This window comes from Columba livia, chromosome 7, assembly GCF_036013475.1.
Source record: "Columba livia isolate bColLiv1 breed racing homer chromosome 7, bColLiv1.pat.W.v2, whole genome shotgun sequence".
Classification (NCBI taxonomy): Eukaryota; Metazoa; Chordata; class Aves; order Columbiformes; family Columbidae; genus Columba; species Columba livia.
The window spans coordinates 27141166-27161661 of record NC_088608.1 but is presented as its reverse complement, the minus strand read 5'-3'; the positions used below and the strand labels follow the sequence as shown (position 1 = coordinate 27161661).

The 20496-nt window shown below is 39.6% G+C and overlaps 1 protein-coding gene across 3 annotated transcripts in view; it reads left to right on the top strand.

Annotated features, from left to right (window-relative positions):
• COL5A2 (collagen type V alpha 2 chain) overlaps nucleotides 1-20496 on the top strand; it is a 187042-nt gene that overhangs the window by 73252 nt on the left and 93294 nt on the right. Inside the window, exon 1 of one of the 3 annotated variants that reach the window (XM_065069844.1) lies at nucleotides 4822-5445. The exons of the other annotated variants lie outside the window; for them this stretch is intronic. Within the exon in view, the coding sequence (XP_064925916.1) occupies nucleotides 5346-5445 (100 nt within the window). The 5' untranslated portion in view covers nucleotides 4822-5345. Of the gene's footprint in view, nucleotides 1-4821; nucleotides 5446-20496 lie in introns of those variants that run through there. 3 annotated transcript variants of the gene reach the window in all.

The following is a 20496-nucleotide window of genomic DNA, read 5'->3' as shown; positions in this document are numbered from 1 at the left end:
GTTTTTGATAAGAGTATGGGGAGTGTTTAATTGATCTCCATATCCTCTTCCTGTCTTTTCAGTAATGCTCCTTATGCTTTGTAAGAATAAATTATGTAATATTTTTGAATATGTTAAACGTGAAGTAATTACATTCATTTAAATAACAGCAACAAATTAAAAAAAGTCAACAATAACGGATAAAATAAATGTAGAAGATTTTAATTATGCCCTTAGTTAAGACAATCTAAACTCTAAATGACGGATACAGTATTTTGTTTCTTAGAGGCATCGTATGTTATACTAGGTTATGATGACAGGCTACCAAAGGGCTCATTTTGTGCTTGGGGCTGCACTGAGCATATTAAAGCACAGTTCAGTGGTCTGATATCTGTGACAGTAAGATCAAATAGTTCTACATAGAGTCTTAGTCACAGATTTTTAAATAAAGGAATGCCAGTGAAATTAGTATAAAACAAACACTGTAGTATGCTTTTAAAACTGTAGATAAAGCTTTGAGGTGGTTATTAAGTAACCCTGAGCCACAACTCATAACAAGTTTATTCCTAAAAGAGAAGTGGGTTAAAAATGAACTTTCAGCCAAATTCCATGATTACAGTCCCATTGATTTCACTGATTCCCTGGGCCAGAAAAATGATTGCAGATGTGAATCTGCTTGTTGGTTAGGACTGGGACTCTAATTTGTATGGATCTTCAGTTAATGAAAAAGTACAAAGTCAACTCTCTTAGGGTCCCAAGGTAAATTAATTTAATATTAAAAAAAAAAGAAGTAATTGAGGCCTATTATCAGTTGCATCCTATTTTAATTACAGATTAGCATTTTCTCTTGCCATTTAAGTGAGTAGCTTGCTGTGACCCTTTTGTGTTTTCAGTTAATCTGTTTAAGTTCTTAGGCAGACAAAAACTAGCTTGCCAGTGATTTTGTAATAAACGATGAAATAATGACATTGATTTTCTTGTTCTAGGTAAAGAATAAGTATAATTTACAAAAGGTCTTCATGTGAGACTTGCCCTAATTATTCTTGATTCTTTGCTTAGACTAATGTTGAGTTTAATTTAATTGAGGTATTCTGAAGGAAAGGCTGCAAGTGCTAAAAACTTTACTGAGCTTATTTGGTTTGGACATGCCCATAGCAAAAGCAGGTTTACGGTGACTGACATAATCCAAGACCCCACCCAAGTGGTTTAAAAGCAAAGTATCATCCTACTTCCCCAAATTAAAACTTTTTTTTAAGCTGTGTGATTAAAGAACTTACACAAGGTAGAAATTTCAAATGGCATTTACCATGGATTTAACTGCCTACATAAAATTTGATAGCATCTCTCGCATTGACTTAAGCTCACTTTGGTGAAACCGCACTGCTTTTGAAAGTCTTGGTTGTTTTTGAGCAGATATTTTTTGAATTTGAGTACAGCTGCTTATAAATTTCCATTATTCCACTGATTTCCTGTTGCTGCTAAAAGACTCATCCAGCATCATCTTTGTAGCAGATAGCCTGGTCATTTATATGAAGGCATTTTTTGGTGACCTCAGTACAAATTAATGAACACAGGAACAGTTAAATTGCATATAACAATATGAAGGGCCATTAAACGCTATTGAAGAGAGACCCTTATGGATATTTGAATTTTAATTACTTGTATGTATGTGTGCTCTGAAGCATCCTAAGCTATTTTTTTTTCTCTGGCCCAACTTGGAGGTCTTGAAAGGTGTAAGCCTGTGAATTATATTTTAATATATTTCTCTGCTCTTAGCAATAGACTGGGTTTGTGTCCTGCATTTCCAGACTTGTTGCTCTACTGAGATGGAGTAAAGGAAGAGGACAGTATTCTGTTCTACCACTCCTTCAGTGGCTCTGTCTACTAAATTTGGGGTTGTTACATACAGTAGGCTTAATGTATAACAATGAGTAGATTGAAGGTTCATTGCAAGGAAATCAGGTCCAGGAGTCAAGGCCCTGGATTCTCCTCCCAAGGAATTTTCATCTTGCCTAAGTTTTCCTTGGCACAGAAGAGAAATGAGCTCCAAAATGTTTGTATCTGGCTTTACTTCTAGTGAATGTATGACCTTAGGCTAGTTGCTAAATTCCACATTCCTTTGTTCTTACAGAATCCTAAAAACTACAGAAAAAGTGAAAAATGGTTGGAGAGAAGTTGCCACATAAATATACAGTATTGTTCTATGCAGTGTTGGTTTCTCCCCCATTGAGAGGAGGAGGTGACACTGAGCATACTTGGAATTATTTATCTGCCCACTCTTTTAATTGCTTAGTCTGATTCTGTCTAACTAAAGAATGTCTCTCACTTGTATCCAATGTGATGCTATCAAATAGCTTAGGCCCAGAAGTGAATTTTTTACATGAAAAATTATAGACTTCACGACTAGTTATGATGCTTGTGATAACATTGATAACCTCTTTAAATTCACATTGATGGCGAAAGGAAATATTTATAAGGACTCATAAGGGAATCAATTCACTAAGCAATTTTCATCCTTTTCTATTATCTGTTGTTATCTGTTTTGGTTATGTGGCATAATTTCTTGGTGAGACCAAGACAGAAGTAGATTTGAAGTGCAACTTTTAGATATTGCTGTAGGAATCTCTCCAAAGGAGAGACTAGACTTAAAATAGCAGAAGGTACCTTTGAAAATTTCGGACTCCTTAGGAAAAAGTTCTATTGAAAATGGTAAAAGAGTTCCTTCTGATTTTTTTTTTTCCCCTCCCTCCCTTCTCTTAATGAACTATGAGAGGGAAAAATGTCACTCTATTTCTATACTGTTCTTGTGTTTTTCTCTGAGGCTGTAAAACATGATGGTGAGCTCCATTCTTACGGTGAATACACTAGGGATTTACCAACCCCTTGCAGACCTAAGACTGGGAGAAATAAGTATGAGAACTTGTTATCTAATTTTGAGGACGAAGTTAGCAACTATAAAGGCAAGTTTTAGCAGTGTGTGGCCATGTCTGTGATTCTGTGGTAGAGTCTGAATTCCCTGTGGTTTCATTGTAGCTTTCCTCAGGCTGCATGGAAAACTTTCAGCTGTGAGTTGTCTGAGCATTTGTCAGCTTTATTATAAGAAATTTCCCATAAATCCTCTCCAGTTAGTAGAATATAGTTCAGAAACACCTACATGTCTGTCGTAATGGTTTTCCATCAACAAGCACAGGAGACTTTTCAAAACACCGGCCATATTCTCATCCTTACTGCTCTTAAATTTATATTTCTGTAATTAATACTGTGTCAGCTTGCCTCCAACTGTGAGAAACCTTGTTTAGTGTGTTTTTTAAAATGCATTATTTTCTTTTCTAACCTATTTAGTGATTTTTGCATTGTGTAATTTCACGTGACGATGATTGAGCTGGGTTATGGCTGTAAGCTTGCTTGTTTGCTGCTCTCTCATAACTAATGTGCATATAGAACAGTGCAAATGGCAAATGTCAGATCTGGTTCTAAACTAGATATATCATCTAAAGCACCTGATGTTTCTAGCCAGCATCATGTATTATAAAATCAGCTTTCCAAGTGACATTTCCTAGGGTTCTGCTGAAGTATGACATCTAAAATATATGACATTTGAGACAAGCAAACCAGTGCAAGTACTCATGAACCTGTCAAAACAGAATTTCACCTGTGACTGGGTAGGTTAACAAATGTGAACTTTCGTTTCTCAGCTGATACTTACCAATTATTATGATGGCTTTTCAAAATAGAATTGCAGTGGCTTTTACAGCTTCAGGATTTCTATCCTTTCTCCAAGCTATCACTCTTGAGCAAGAGAAACTGTGGGATATTATGCTCCTGCAGTGAAACCCTGTATGGGTTTAAGACTGCTGTGTCAAGGCTGCTTGGTGCAAGAGAGTGGGAAATTTTGATTTTGTTCTCTGTCAGCATATCTTTATGTTAAACTTTGGTTTTGCTACTAGAGTAGGTATGATGTAGCATTGCAGTGCTATACCATTTTCTGTGTTACCTTTCCTCTTCTGGGCATGATGCTCTTTTGAAGAGATGGAAGAAAACTTCACAGGCTTTAGGTTGGACTCGATGATCTTAAAGGTCTTTTCCAACCAAACGATTCTATGATTCTATCACTGAGAAGTGCGAACTCGTGCTGTGATAACCAGAGTGTTGTCAACCTGCATGAACCCAGGCAAAGAGATTTGTTTCTCACCACTTCCACTTCAAATGGGATTGTTCTCAAGCTGAAGAGGCTGACAATAGAAAGCCATCCAAGAGATGGATCTACATTTCCCCCCAGCAGGTATAGGTGACCCCATTTCTTAGCAAATTAGGGGATTAGTTGTGGAACCCTGCAGGCTATAAATGCTGTGGGAAGAAAAAAAAATCTAGCACCCTACTCGCAGGTGCAAGTGATCCCCAAAAGAGAGATTTACTTAGTGTTCACGCTAGTGCTAATTAAAGCGCATTGTTAAGGGCTAAATACTAGGTTGGGGCTTAGGTAGGTTTTCAGTTGTCAGGAACGGGGTGGAGAGCGTCAGAGAAAAGCAGGTAATAGGGTAGTTTGGATTGTCATCCTGGTGTTAGAAGTGTGGAACATCTTATAGAGATTTACAAGTCTTCCCAACTGGTAGGGCAGTAAATATAGAACACACTAAGCATTTGAGGAAAGATTATCCAGAGCCCCTTTGGGGAAAAGGTGGTTATTTTACAGGTTCCTGAAACAAGCTGCATGGGGAGCTCCATGGCCCCTCTCCAGGGACTGGAATGATGTTTGATAATGCTGCTCCAGCGAGACTGGAGCAGTTCCCGAGGGAGAGGAGGAAATCCTCCTCTCCCAGGCTGGAAGGGATCAAGTTCCTAATAAGGGAATGGGCTCCAAATTGGGCTATACCCTCCATTCTCAGGAAGTGTGGGCTGGGTGTGTGAAAAGCAGAGCTTTCTTTCCCTGACAACTTCTTGTGGAACTGTGCTTTGCTTTCTTAACAAATGGTCCTGACACAGCGCACGCACTGCACAGCAGCAGGAAAATATCCTGCAAGTGTCTTGTGAAAAGTTCAAGGAAGAGAGAAGCCAGCTCTGATTCGGTTATTTACCATCAATCAGACTGTTGCTTGGCAGGGAGTGGATGATGAGGAGCCTGAACGAGCTGAAAAGGGGCAGGAAGAGAAGTGGAGGCAGCATTCTTCCTATTTAAAGCTGCATCCCCTGGAAGGAGTGTTTGCAGACCGCGCTGGAGCTAGTGCTGAAAGAAAGGGCTCGCAGACTTTGTCCTGGAACTGATGCTGAAAGGCAGCAAGACTCCCCAGCTGGCTTCATGGTGCTAAAATAACCTTGCGTCTCTGCACTTTTTGCTGCCCAGGAGGATACATGTCTAATATCTAGGCATGATGGCAGTCTGGGTACAAACGAGAACTTTCTTCATCCTTGCTGCTTTATTAGGGCGATTTGTAACCATAAAAGCGCAAGAAGATGAATATGACGGTGGTGAGTTTCTTTCTCTCCCTCTAAGTATATTCTTATCCCCCCGTCTTTGTACGCCGTGTGCTTATTGTGTGATTTGGGTAATAAGTGGTGCGGAAAACCTGTGGGCTGCAAGAGTAACGAGACTTTTTTGCTTTTATATACTGCGAAGGCAGCGGCGAGGTTTGCGCTGGGGGCTTATGATCGGGAGACCAAGGGAGACGTTAGCAGCCGGGGAGTTGCGGTGATCGCTGCGGAGCGGGAGGAACCGGCGACGGGCGGGCACTGCGCGGAGCCCTCGGCCGGCTCCGGCGGGGGAGTTCGCAACAAAAGCGAGCGGCCGGGCCAGCCGAGCTGGGACAAGTAAACAGATCAGCCTCGCAGGGCGGAGGCGTTTGCGCTGAACTACATCTGCTTTCTCGCATTCTTTGTTTTAGAGAAATACAGAAACGTGGGTTTCCTCTTTTTTTTTTTTTTTTTTTTCCCCTTTTTCGTTCTTTTCTTCCCTCCTCCCTTTCTTTCCCTCTGAGTCTCCTTCTCCCCCCGGCTCTTGCAGGAGGGTTGTGGGATCCCCGGGGCGGGCTGCGGTGGCACCCAGCCTTCCCTCCGCCCCGGGGCTTGCTGAGCCGGGCAGCGGCGCTTTGTAGCGAGCCCTGTGAAGGCAGGAGCGCTGGCAAGCTGCGTACCTGACCCGTGTAACCTGAACCTTCTTAGGCTGCTTTATATTCCGTTTTTACTTAATATAATTTCAATGCCCGGGAAAGAGAGACTGATGGTCAGGAGAATGCGTGGTGACTATAGTCTTTCATCAGTCTGGATGGATGTCGTGCTGTATGTTGGTTTCCTGAAATGTGAGAACGCCGATTGTGGGACAGTCTGTAGCTATTGTACTCCTGAACATGCTTCCGAGGCTTCTCATGTGTAACACTGGTTTCTTTTCCAAATAATTCCTAACAAAGGAACAGTTTTCAATTATTTTATCACATACTTTCAAGAGTGTAATTATTCTTGTAACTGAGCTTCTCTGGTAGTACGCTGCCTTACACAAGTGAGGAGGAGTCAAAGCCTGATGAATAAAACAGTGCAACAATTCTGAAACTTTTGTTCTACAAAGCAAAATGAGCCTGTCCTGACTATGCACAGCTGTGTGAGGAGTCCCATAGAGGGGGCACTTTGTATAGTCTTGGGAGTATAATTCATATACTTGTTATAAAGGGAGACATGTATTATGTGGTTTTCAGTTACATATAATACCAAAGAAAACACTTGTGAAAATATTGACTTCCTTTTTTTGGTATCCATTTAGTAAAAACAATAACTTTTTTGCTGGGCAAAATTTTATGCAATATGTCTGTGGGGTTGTTACGTGTCATTTACTAGTTTGTTGCTATTGTGGAAATTATCAGATGAGCCAGTAATGCAGTAACGCATTCTGGGATGTACTTCCCATATGCTGATGGCTGAGGAAACCCAGAAATACGTGGTAAGTTAGAGAGCAAAATATATTGTAATAAATTAGTGACATCTGTTTGCACTTTACTTATTCATTTTCCTGTTTGAGAATGTAATAGCTTTTGTCTACCATACATATGAGGAAGCTCCTTCTCCAAAGTTCTTTATATTAGAGGGGAAAAAAAAAACAACAATTACACACTAACAACAAAAAACCCACAAACAGCCAAACACAAACCTCTGCGCTGTTTTAGTGTGTTTTGAGGGGTGGTGCACAGTGAGGAAGAAAGGAGGGTAAATCCTACACATTGGTCTGGTTTAATTGCATAAACAAGGGGTTTCAGTTTTTTGTTTGGTTCCTCATTGAAACCCACAAATGCTTCAGAATTGGCAGGTTTTTTACGCTTGGTTTGTCTTGGTTTTAGTACATGTGCAGAGGTGTAACAGCAGTGTACGTTGTATTGAACTGCAGGTGACTGTCTATACAGCTGCTTCACTTCTCCCAATTCAGTTGGTCAAATATGTCACTTAAATGTAAGTTCTACAGTAAAAAAATGTTGGAGGTATCTGGCAAAGCAAAGAATTCACTTGAGGAAGCTTAGATTAGGAAAAACTGTCAGACTTTCAGAAAGTATGTAAATCAGTGTTTTACCAGTCATTCTTCATGCCAGTCTGTATTCATTTTTTTTCTCTTAAAACCATTGCAGTTTGATCTGTTCTGCTCAAGAACACTTGGCTGGTAGTGCTACATTGTACACACACTTAAAATGCATGTAAAACCATGAAAAACAGACACTTTGAAGCCTACTACAAAACTGACCATTTTGAGACTAGCTATTTTAAATGTTCCTGTTTAAAAGTTACTTAAGAATAAAATCAGCACTGCAAAATCCTAGAAAGACTGAATCATAGAATAGTTAGGGTTGGAAGGGACCTTCAAAGGTCACCTAGTCCACCCCCCTGCCACAAGCAGGGACATCCCCACCCAGACCAGATTGCTCATAGTACTGTCCCGCCTGGCCTGGAATGTCCCCAGGGATGGGGACCCTGGTTTTAATTTCTGTGTAGGCACCTAGACTAATTCAGAAATGCAGTAGGGCCAAAAAGTGCCCAGGAAATGGCCAAAATTATTGATATGTGCTGTTTAAGCACTGAATACTTGGAAGCTTTGGTGTAGGGATTTCCACACACTGCATAATCTTTCCTCTTTCCATAGGATTTGGGATAGAGGAGACTACTCGTAGAAGCAGTGTGTGCTTCTGGGATCCTTTTGCATCCACTTCTGAGTGTAAATGTGATTGCTGTCTTCAAAAAAAGTCATTTAACAAAACATCAGCAGTGAAAAATCTCTTGATAAACTTACATCAGAACTGAAATTGTGGGAATAGCCTCCTTCAGGGGAATTCGTTTGTGCAAATTCCATGTGGGCATGGCAGTGATGGTCTATTGCCACCATCTCCTGTATTTCTCACTGCGATCCTACGCTTGCCTTTAGGTTCTCATCAATTTCTGAAACACACACATATATGTGAATTTTGTGGCGATTTGTCCTTGCCTGTCCCACTCTTGAGGTATCGGTCCTACTTTAGCCGAGATTAATGTGAGCCTTGGTATTGATTTAAAAGTGTCTAATTTGTCTTGTTTGACATTGTGAGCAAGCAAAACCAAACAATGGTCATTCTGTTTGAATTCATTATTCTCTTTGCCACCTTTGAATTCACAAGGTCTTTCACTTTGTCTGGAAAGCATGCAAAGGAGAGAGGAGAATTGGCTGGTCTTAGTGGAGACAGAAACAGCTCAACTGGTTGAATGGGGGCTGTTCAGTATGTCCATTATCCCCTCACTGATACTAGAGACTTTAGGGAGGAAAGAGGTTACTATGTTTTATTGGGACAAGTGTTGGGGAATATGATGGCAAGGAAAGGTCTGCTGTATCCATTAGGAGATAAGAGAAACATTGAGCATTCATGCCAGATACTGCTTTGGTTTTTATGGGACTTTCATCTTTGTAAAGAGTCCTCACAGCTCCCAAGGAGATTAATATGAAAGGAAAAAAAAAAATCTCTGTCTTGTTAAGTCTCACAATTTTAGAATTGTAGAATCCTTTAGGTTTAAAAGACCTTTAAGATCATTGAGTCCAACTGTTAACCTAAGACTGCCAAGTCCACCTCTGAATCTTGTTCCTAAGAACCTCATCTATGTGTATTTTAAACCCCTTCAGGGATGGTGACTCCACCACTGCCCTGGGCAGCCTGTTCCAATGCCTGACAACCCTTTCTGTGAATAAATTTTTCCTCATATCTAATCTAAATCTTCCCTGGCACAACTTGAGGCCATTTCCTCTTTTCCTATTGCTTGTTACTTGAGAGAAGAGACCAACACCCTCCATGATACAACCTCCTTTTAGGTAGTTGTAGAGAGTGAGAAGGTATCCCCTCAGCTTCCTTTTCTCAAGGCTAAACAGCCCAAGCTCCCTCAGCTTCTCCTCATAAGACTTCTGCTCCAGACCCTTCACCAGCTTTGTTGCCCTTCACTGAACTCACTCCAGGACCTAAATGTCTTACTTGTAGTGAGGGGCCCAAAACCAAACCCAGGATTTGAGGTGCAGCCTCACCAAGGTAGACTGCAGGGAGACAATCGCTGCCCTGGCCCTGCCGGCCACACTGTTCCTGATACAAGCCAGGGTGCTGTTGGCCTTTTTGGCCATCTGGGCACACTGCTGGCTTAGCTGCTGTTGACCACCACTCCCAGATCCTTGACCACCAGGCAGCTTTCTAGCCACTCTTGCCTGAGCCCGTAGCACTGTCTGGGGCTGTTGTGACCCAAGTGCAGGACCCAGCACTTGGCCTTGTTAAACCTCATACAGTTGGCCTCAAGTGAACGGTCCAGCTGGTCCAGATCCCTCTGTATGACCATCCTACCCTCCAGCAGATCAACACTCCCACTCAATTTGGTGTCATTTGCAAACTTAATGAGGATACACTCAATCCCCTCATCCAGGTCATGGATAAAGTGATTAAACAGGACTGGCCCCAATAGTGAGCCCTGGGGAACACCACTCGTGACCGGTTGCCAACTGGATTTGGCTCCGTTCACCACAAATCTTTGGGTCCGGCCATCCAGCCAGTTTTTCACTCAGAGAAGAGTATGCCTGTCTAAGCCATGAGCTGCCAGCTTCTGCAGGAGAATGCTGTGGGAAATGGTGTCAAAGACTTACTAAAGTCCAGGTAGACATCATCTACAGCCTTTCCCTCATCCACTAAGCAGGTCACCTGGTCATAGAAGGAGATCAGGTTAGTCAAGCAGGACCTGCGTTTCATAAACCTGATCACCTGGTTGTCCTGTGCTTCATTCTTTATTTTATTCCCCAAGGTTCCAGACTCCAAGTTCATTCACTTCTATGTGTTCCTCTGCTTTCTTAGTGAGAAAGTGTGCATGTGTTTGTATAGGTACTGAACTTGAAAATAGAAGCGAGTATAGCTCTAAACAAGCAGAAAATGAGATTCCATTATTTCTTTAAAAAAAGTCAGAATTCTTTGGGGACTGACTCATGACTTCTGAATATTTGTGGTTGGCTTCCCTGCCTGTAAAAGTATGGGAAGGAGATTATAGACAGAAATTTCCACAAGAAGAGCCCTCAAGAAGATTCTTCCTGCTCAGACTGAGCAAACTTTTGCTCAAAAATATGAATTATGGAATACATAAAATTGAGGGTCATGTTAAGCTATCCTTTTTTTCTTTTTTTTTTTCTTTTTGTTTTTTTTGGTAAATGCTTTGTGCTTGAAGAACAATTGCATGCTGTGGTTGTTAGTGCAGGCATTTTTTTTCCCACAATGTTTACAAATATAGATAATATAGATTATTGCCATAGAAACTGAATGATCATTTCATGCTCTCATTCATGTTTTGGCACACTCACACTTCGTTTCTTGGTGAAGTCCTTTCATCTTTGCAATTTGTTTCAATATGATGTTATATCAGCTTGTGTTAATATAAAACATCGAAGGATTGGTTCTGATTAACAATAGTGCATATTAACATAAAAATAAGACTTTTTCAATTTGTTAACTTTTTTGAACGTTTTCAGAAAAAATAGATGTCCAGCAAACCCTTCAATTTATTAAAATTTTTCTTAGGAAACCCTGCTTAGGAACAGCACTTAGTATTTAAGTAGTATTTACTATTTCTGTCTGGGTTAACTAGAAATTATGTGATTTTTTTCAGTGGTTAGAATTAGAACTGGTTAACTCACCACAATACTTGCTTTTTGGTGTTTTTTGAGAAAAGGAAGACGGTGAGGGAAGCAGAAACTCTGCATGAACCTTCATGCAACACTATGATCCTTTACAAAAACTGAGCAGATGTTCATGGCCTGTCTTGCAAGTATTTTTCCATATACAGAGAAAGGCAATGAACTCAGTGCCAAAAATTAATAAAGTAATAATAAAAAATAGTCAAAATTCCAGCTGGAGGCATGTGATCTGTCCTTATATGTACACTGATTGTTTCACCCATGTTTATCTTTGTGACCGTGCACATTTTTGTTTGTAAAGTCCTCATGATATAAATTTTTTCCTCAGAAATTCTTCTTGGAAAGACTAAATCAAAGTGCCAATGCAAAGGTTTCTCACTTGGGTCAGGGACGAGAGACTGGGCTTATACTTCAACTTATTTTATAGACAAAAGAACCTATTCTTATTGTAATGCACAGGGCAAACCAAAGTATCTTGTAAAATGAACAAATTAATCAGATTAACTTGGAATTTTAGTTTCTGACAAAGGCTTCTTGGAGTTTGAACTTTCAAAGCACAAGCAAAGATAGTTGCACTGGCTGCCTGAAATCTCAAACCACAACAGACCCACCTTGTTAAACCCCTCTTTGAAAGCCCTGGTGGGACTGTCACATGCAGAGGGTCAGGTATAATTTGAACTGGAATGTCTGAGACATTAATTCAAAGCATAATGAGAAGGGAATTAGGCAAACATGTTTCTTTTAGTAGTATAAGTGTTCTTTACATATTTAAGAAATCCAGTACTTTCAAGCTGGAGAAAAATGGCTTATAAGTCACGCAACACTTTGAAGATGAGCAGTTCCTCAGAGGTGACATCCTTTACTGTTTACATTTTTAATGTAATCAATATATTATGTGTGTACAAATCATATCTTTTCTCCACAGTTTTTGTTGCAGCTTATGTTCTATGGTTGATACTTTTCCTCACTGAAATTCTGATCAATTTGAAGTTAGTGCTGTTGCTGAACTACCCTAAAGGATAATCTCTATAGGAGTGACACAACAATTTGTTCATACAAATTCTTGTTTTATAGGTTGATTTATGGTTATGAAAAAAATAGTGGGCAGAAAGCTTTGAATACTGATAAGCCCTCAGTGCTGCGGTAATTAAAATATCCAAACAGACAATTATCCTTTCTTAGTAAGCAACATAGATTTTTCATAGCCTGCTGTGCTGTCTTTTATTCTTGTAGTGAGGAACAACTCCATTATTCCACTATCCCACCCGCATTTGCTGTGGAAAAGGTCATGTGTTATATAAGCATGAAGACTAAGAATGATTGTCAGAGGGCCATGGTGGGATGCTCTCTACACAGGGAACCTCTATTCACGCACACCCTGGGGATCCCATGTTTATTAGCTGCTGAAGATAGGTCTTGTCTTTGGAGAGCTGCACTAAGGTTGTTCCTTGGCCATGCTGCTGCCAGCTGAAACGTGATTGGAGTTTTGGATAATTTGTATTTTTCTACAGCTTTGTGCAAATAGCACAGTAGGGAGAATGATATAATGGAGTTGTTTTTATACTGAAAAACTTCCACGGTGTTTTGTGTCTTCACTAATTCTCACTCAAAGCCTTTGGGCTATGTAATGATAGCATGGGAGGACTAAAGAATTAATTTGAATCTCTGTGTTCTGTTCTTTGGATAATGTGGCTAAATAGAAACACAAGCAGCGACTCTGATACCGCTGGCAGGAATTCAGAGTTTTGGACATGAACTCATTTAGGGTAGGAACAGAAGAGTGAACTGTCTCACTGAGGCCTGTTCCCTGCTGTGCAGTAGATGTCCAGCTGAGAAGGTCCATACAATATCTTTTCCAAATACTCTTTGGTCATCAAATGCTTGCCAGCATCCCTCAGCAAGCTGATCATCTGAAGTGAAGGCACAATTAAAGCCATGATCACAGTGTAGCGCAGGAAGAGGTTAAGGAAGATATGGTATCATCATGAGTCTGTCCTGGCCCCATTGCTCCAATATTAATACTGTATGTTAAAATGGTAACAAAAATACAGACTAAAAGCCAGGAAGAAACTGTTCCTCAGTTGAGAAGAACTATCACCTGTCCCTGACTAGCTGCATTGCTACAGGTAACCTCCAAGGTTATGCTGTAGGCTTTGTTTAAAGCAGCTGTCTCTCTTCCAAGAGATCATAAAAGACCTTGATTGCTATTTAATCACTTTCTAGACTCAAGTCTCATGTCTCCCATCTTGATAAATATGCCTGTAGGTCAAGGACAAAATATTTAAGAAAAAAATTAAATCAGAAGCAGTGAACAGAAACTGTGCTTGCTTGACTGCCTGTTTTCCACTCAGCTTTTCACAAATGTTTTCTTTACAGGGTTCTACCAAATCTTTTGATCTAATCAAAGTGTAATGCCATAGTAATTGCTATCCCACAATAATTATTTTTGCCTCATTTTCTGTCTATCTTAAAGTGTTTGTTTTCACTCAGCTGCAGTGCCTTAAGTTTTCCAAATACAAAACCTCATGTGTTCAGTGATTGGGTAACACCGTCCCATGGCACGTTGTTGAGATAAGTAATTGAAATCTCTCTGGTAAGAGGAATTGCCTTTAGACTAGGATATATGATTAGGTTTATTAGGCATAAGGATCTTTAAGCCATCTTTAAGCCATGAGTACTATTTCAGGGAAATCAAGTTTCCCTGAATTATGAACATTCAGTTAACCTGAATGAAAATTATTGCTAACAAGTGATATAATCAATAAACATTCCTTTTTAAAAGAAAAGATAAAGTATGATCTATTTTTGACTTTCTCATTTACGTTAATGATGAGCTTCTTGTTAGAAAAGATACCATTAAATAGCTGGGTCATCTCACTCCTCTAAGACTCCTGGAAGTTTCCTGTAGTTCCTCTTTCCATTAGAAAAGGAGAATATACTTTAGCATCACTTATTTTCACTTATGTCTAGTCCCAATGGTGGTGATGCTTTGCACAAGAAGATGAAGAAAGAGCATCCTCTGTGGTAGCTGTCACTAGGCCTGTAGAAACCTACCAACTAAATCAACTAAAATGGAGATTAAGTACTGAGGTTTCATGCTAACAAAGCAGGTTGTGGTTCTGGGCTTGTCCTGGCTTAATGTTGCCTGACAGCATTGCTGCTGTTACTGAGCTGGCGGAAGGTGTCTGTAGCTGCCAAGTATTGTTTCTACAATGAAAGCTAATCTATCATAATTCTGGAAAATTCATCATTTATTCATCAGGAAGTTTGAAAATCTGTTAGACTTCAGGTCTTTGGAGATCTGAACAGGTATTTCTGAAGTATTTTAGGGGTCAGACTCGCAGATTGTACTGTAGCATCTCTACATTTCATAAGGGAGAACTGCAACCTCAGTCATTGTGTATACTGTTGAATTATCATTTATATGGTGGTTGTTACAGGGAAAGACATTGCAGAGTTCCCTCACCAATAATTTTAAAAGGCTTTTGCTTTATGGCTTTTTGCCATATTGATGTAAAAATATTTGGTGCAGTCTTATGAAATCTTAAAACTTAGTATATGCTTGAATGTTGCTGTTGTGAGTGGTGGGAAAATGAAATAAAGGTACATGGTTAAGAATAATGTGTCTTTGTTGTGGATGAAATCTTGTGGTTTCACAGACAGTATTCTGTAATGTAGATCAGGAAAGAAACAGGATATTAATGAAATTCACAGATGATAATGAGGAATGAAATGCTTGCCCTCTGTGCAAAAATCTGGGTAAGAAATACAAAGAGGAGAATTATCTTGGAAAAGTGTAGGCTGGAGTGATGATGACAGAGTTTGGGTTCTGCTCTCTGATCAGAGGGAGCTAAAACTAAAGATGCTATTCTTTGTCACATAGTGGGACTTGGTAAAGAAAAACATAGTTCTCATAATTCATTTGGCAGAAAAGGATGAGAGGCTTTTGTTTATCCTTCAGTGATCAAGTCCAATGTTGGCCCAAGTGGTAATTTATGGAAAGAAAAAAAATAAAAAAGGTGAAATGGAAATTTAGAGGACCCAGGCTTGAATATAAGAAATATTCTGAAGACTGAATATTTTTTATTCAAGGTTTTTGCTGTGTGCACACCTACCAGCATGAATAATCCTCAGTGTGTCCAAAACACTGAGAAAGGCAGATGAAGCAAAGCAGAAGGGGCAGGAACTTACAGAGAGACCTTGGTTGTGAGTTGGGGCTCGTCCCTCTGGAGGAGCCCTCAGCTCTGGGTGGCTTCAGGCCGTGGAAGAGGAATGGAAATGGTTTGCATTTTCCACTCCTTCAGAGATGTAGACAGAAAGTAGTATCTCTTTTCCTTTCTTTTAATTTTCCATTAAAGGAGTGGCTTCTTTTATTATAAAAAAACCCCAAACAACAATAGCAACATACCCTAATGCATGCATTGAAAATCTATTGGTTTCTAAAAGCACAGGTCATCAGCTTCTTTGCTTCACGATGCAATTAAAGAAAATCCAGTGTTGAAGGTGTATTTTCTTTAACTTCTGCAGAACTTTCAACATGCTATCTATCCGCATTGACAGTGTTTCTTTAGGCCTGTAAGGCCTTAAAACAACGTTTTTGACAAAGGGTTTACAAGACAGAATACTTGCAGTATGCCTACTTTGTCTCTTACAACACAAAGTCTGATTTGTTAGCCATCCTCTATTATTTTATAAAACAGCCTTTTAAAAACCCTTGAATTGTCTGAGTAGTGAAGGGAAATGCACGTGGAAACAACTTCTGAAGACATGGTTAAGACTTTCACAGACCTCCTATTCAGATCATGGCACTTTGGTGGCATCATTACAGGCAGATCATACAAAAGACTCCCAGCTTTACATCTGAAATCTTGGTTTGTCTGTTAAAGGCTTCCCCCTTCTTGCCCAGGAAATCTTAGTGAAAAAATAATGTATTTCAATGTCAAGTTTCATGCACTAGAGAAATAACACAATTCTGAATGTACCATATCTATTGTAAATATCTGTAGTTTAGAACTCTCTCAAATCAGGAATGTTTCAGGCTGTAAAGCTACCAGTGTACAGGCTTAAATTTTTAAATGAAATTCATGTGTGTTTGTAACTTAGTGCATGTTAAATTTTAGAGTAGTGTAATATATAGTGTGTTAGAGATATGTAGTGCATTTTATGTATTTATATAAAATGTGTGATGTCTTAAGACAGTAGACATTCTCAATGTATGGGCAGTACCTCGCAAGGCAGACACATCTTGCCGGTGAAGGGAATGGAGGATGATTTCCAGATGTTTAAATTCTTTCTTTGGCAAGAGTCAGAAAATACTGGAACATGCTTTGGCAACAAAGGAAGGGAAGAGCCTGATGTAAGAGACATCAAGCCTGGCAACAAGCAAAGCAGAACATGGAAAATGGAGCCGTGTGGGGAAGGAAGAGCCAACACGGCAGTATGGCTGCTGTGACAGCACTGAATTTTGGAATTACACTAATGACTGGCAGAGTGCCGCAAGCCTACGTCAAAAATTAGGACTGAGGTTAGAGAAATAGGCTTTTACTTGGTGGTGTTTGTTTCTTTTCCTTTTATTTTATTTTTCTTTTTTTCTTTTTAGTGGTTATTGTTCTGTTTTTTAATTTCCTCCACTGTTTGAAACATTTGCTGTAGTGGTAGAACATTTTATCTAAACCTGAGTAGTCTTTGATTTTATGGTGTTACTGTAAAGTGCAGGACCTTCTTCTGAATCTGTGCAGTGCTGAGCACAAAGCATTGTTGATCTCAAATTAAGCCTTAGGGTCCTACTGTAATATATGTACTGAGTCATCATGCTAATAATATATTTCTTGAATTGCATTGGTTTTCATGTTGAATAGCTGGCTAGTTTCAGAACTGGAATCTGGCTCCTCAGCAAAGAAATCTCTAGACAGTGAATCACACAAACTCTTGCTTCCTGTAAGGTTTCAGTAAGCGCACCTCTGTCAGTGTGCGGACCAGTATTCTGCAGCTTTACCACACTGAGTCAAAATGGCCGCACTTCTTGGTGGTGGCTTGTTGTGGTGTTTGGGGGGTTTGTTTGTTTGAATTTTTTTTTGGGGGGGGTATAGTGGGATGATGGGGATAGAAGAGTTAAATCTTGATGACTTCAGGCTGTGCATGTTTGCCCATATGAAGAATGCCAGGGTCAACCAGTGCAAATTGCACTGCTCTGATTTTTATTAGTTATCTCTTTCTCATGTTTTTAAAATAGAGGATATGGAGCACTTAGTTCTTCAGGGAGCTTTGTCCTTTTTATTTTTTTGTTTTCCTCCCAGCTGTTCTCTGTTTCTTTGAGCCTCCCCTGGTTTTCTTGGAAACGTCTGCAGGATGGAATTTGTCTATTTTAGAGGCACTGTACAAGATAGGCAGTTTATTTTGTTTGTGTTTGAATGTAATGAACACAGAAAGTAAATATTTGATGATTTAAATCTCCCATTCAGGAGGGTACTTTAGAACCTAAGTTGAAATACATGAAGAGCCTTATTTCTTGTGATGAGATGACTGGTACCTAGTTATGCTCGCATAACTACCTTAATGAATGAAGACTTTCAGCTTTTCATTTGAAAGAGGGCAACAAACATCAGAACCTATTCATCTGCAGTAAGAATTAACTAGAAAAAAACAATGTATAATTGAGATACTTACAATAAAAGAGTAGTTATCTTGGAAGCTTTTATCAATTATACTGAAAAAATAAGTGCGTATAGAGATTATTTTCATATGAGCAGCAGCTTTAAAATCTGTTATCACTGGAGCATTAGAGGTATGCCAACTCTTAGTAATCAACCAGCAGATTAAGCTACCCTGAGTTTTGCTGTCCTACCCAAATTCACATGATTTTGACTGACGGTTGCTTCCAGTCCTGAGCCAACATCAACTCACAAACACAGCCCAGTTTCTGGGTTCAGGGGAATCTCAGTGGCTTTGGTTTGAGTTTCTCTGTGCTCAAATATGATGCAGAAAAGGTCATTGCAGGATTTTGGTGCTGAAGAACAAGCACGTTATGGCTTTTGGGGTTCTAAAGATGATCCATGTGCTTAGTGCGATTGATGAACTACTAGTAAATTTTATGTGAAGCAACCAAATGTTCAGTAAAGACTTATCTTTGAAGAAGAATTAAGCATGACTAAAATGGATAGTGACTTAACATTTGGTGCGTGTAACATCTTAATCTGTAGCTCTGCCTAAAGAATGCTTCAGGAGCCCGAGGCTGGAGGGAAGGTATGAGGAGGGAACGTGACTGCGCCTGGAAAGGGGAGGCTCCTGCAGTCCTGTTTGCTAACAGGACACAGCTGTGGCTCACTCCAAGCCTATAAATGTCAGTGAGTGTTGACTCAATGCCATGAGAAGAAACTTTCTGGTGAGATCGTTCCCTGCCTGCCTTTACTGGGATGGGAATCGCAACCAAGCAATTCATGACACAATTTCAAAATGCCACATAAGAGAGCAAGATCCTGCCTCTTTTCTTCATGTCTGCATCAGACAGCCCTGATTTCAAAGCCCTAGTTGATTCATTTAGACTACTGGGCCAACAGAGTTTTCATGGGAAAAGGAGAAAGGTATTCTGCCTTGTGCTGCCTTTTTTTTTGTTGTTGTTAAAGCCTGCTTATCCTGTAGGTTAAATGTTTAGACTTCTGGAAAAAGTGAGTCTGAAAATATAGCTGAAAATACATCCCTGCTTTTGAGATAAAGCTGGTCAGTTGGCTGATAGATGACGAGCTGAAATGAAAGCATGCGCTGTTGGATAGTATATTACCCAGATTTACTGGCCATCAACTGATACTCAAATCAGCTGGGCAAGTCTTGAGATCTAGGAGTGTGTAGCTTCATCAAATAGTTACTTAAGGGCTTTGCTCTTGGAGAGAGATCTGAGACACTGTGCAGCAGTTATTATAATGAATTACAGTATAAATACAGCCTGTCTTGAGCCCATGTGTAAAGTCCATTTTCCAGTTCATCCTTTTGTTTCCACCCTCACAGAAGAATAAAAGGTATGGTTTTAATGGATTCCTATTATCTCCCCAGCAGAATCAAATAAAACTGAATCTGGTTAGGATTAGTGGAGTCGTTCATCTTGCATCTTTAAACCATAGATTTGCGGCTGGTTAAACAAAGAGGTACACTTTTTACTAAAACTAGTTTCTAGTGATGGTTAGAACTACCAGCTTATACTTCTGGTCACAAAAAACCTAGAAATCAGAATATTTTTTTTCCTGAATTGGATTTTATTTATTTATAAAATGGCTAAATTCACTCTCCATCTTATTTTTGTGTGTCTGTGTGCTCTGTCTTTCTTTCTGGACCCTGAAAGACTGAAATTCCTCCTTGAAGTCTGCAAGACTTAGAATTTTCTAAGTAATTTGTTTATACAATGTAATACAGTTCACAATGAAATGTAAATACCAGGATGCCGATGCTCCTATGTTTGCAGATAGCATTAACTGTTTGTTAAAATGGCAGAGCTAGCTTTAGGACATTTTGTCGTAGGCAGGCAAGACAAATACCAAATTATTACAAGCCCTTTTGATATCTAACAAACCATGAAGTTTGAGGCTAGAACTTGCTTAGGCCTTGTTCTCTTAGTCTCAGTAGGTAGAAGGTGAGATTTTTTCCAGGGAGGGTGATGGTGTAGTTTTAGTTGGGGCTTTTTGGAGTGGTGGTTGTGTGGTGGTTTTTATTGTTTTGTTGGGGGTGTGTGTGTGTTTGTGTTTTGGTGGTAGTTTTGGGTTTTGTTGTTTTTTTGTTTGTTTGTGTGTGTGTGGGGGTGTTTGTTTGTTTTTTCCCCTCTCTTCCCCCCAGAGTTATCTAGTATAAGTAAGACAGGGATTTGGCAAATGATTTTGGAGCTAATGCAAGAGAAGCTTCATGTGTCCTGTAAAAACAATGCTGCTAGTGCTGCTGGCCTTTCTCTGAGAAGACAACTAGTGGGATCACACAACTGTGGTTAAGTCATGTTTAATAAAACAAGTTGCAAATGGTTCTGGCTGACAGTAGCCTCTGTCACACTGAAAAGCTTAGCTAATATCTTCAGTTTGATTAGGAATAGCAAAATCAATTTTTCAGGAATACACATATTAAAAAGAAAAAGTAACAGCTGTGTAACCTGTAGGTCATTACAGAAGCCAGGCAATTATATTAATATTTTTTGTGCAATGCAGCACAATCTCCTCAGGCATCTGAAATGTTTCTTTCAAGTCTTAATGAACTAAACATATGCCCTGTTCCTAAGTGTGATGTAGATGTGTGCCATTGTGTCTAACTCTGCTATACATTTTTGTAGACCAGTAGTATGTTTGGGACTGGGAGAAATTGCTGATCTAGCCATTATCCCTACTGATAGATGTACTACT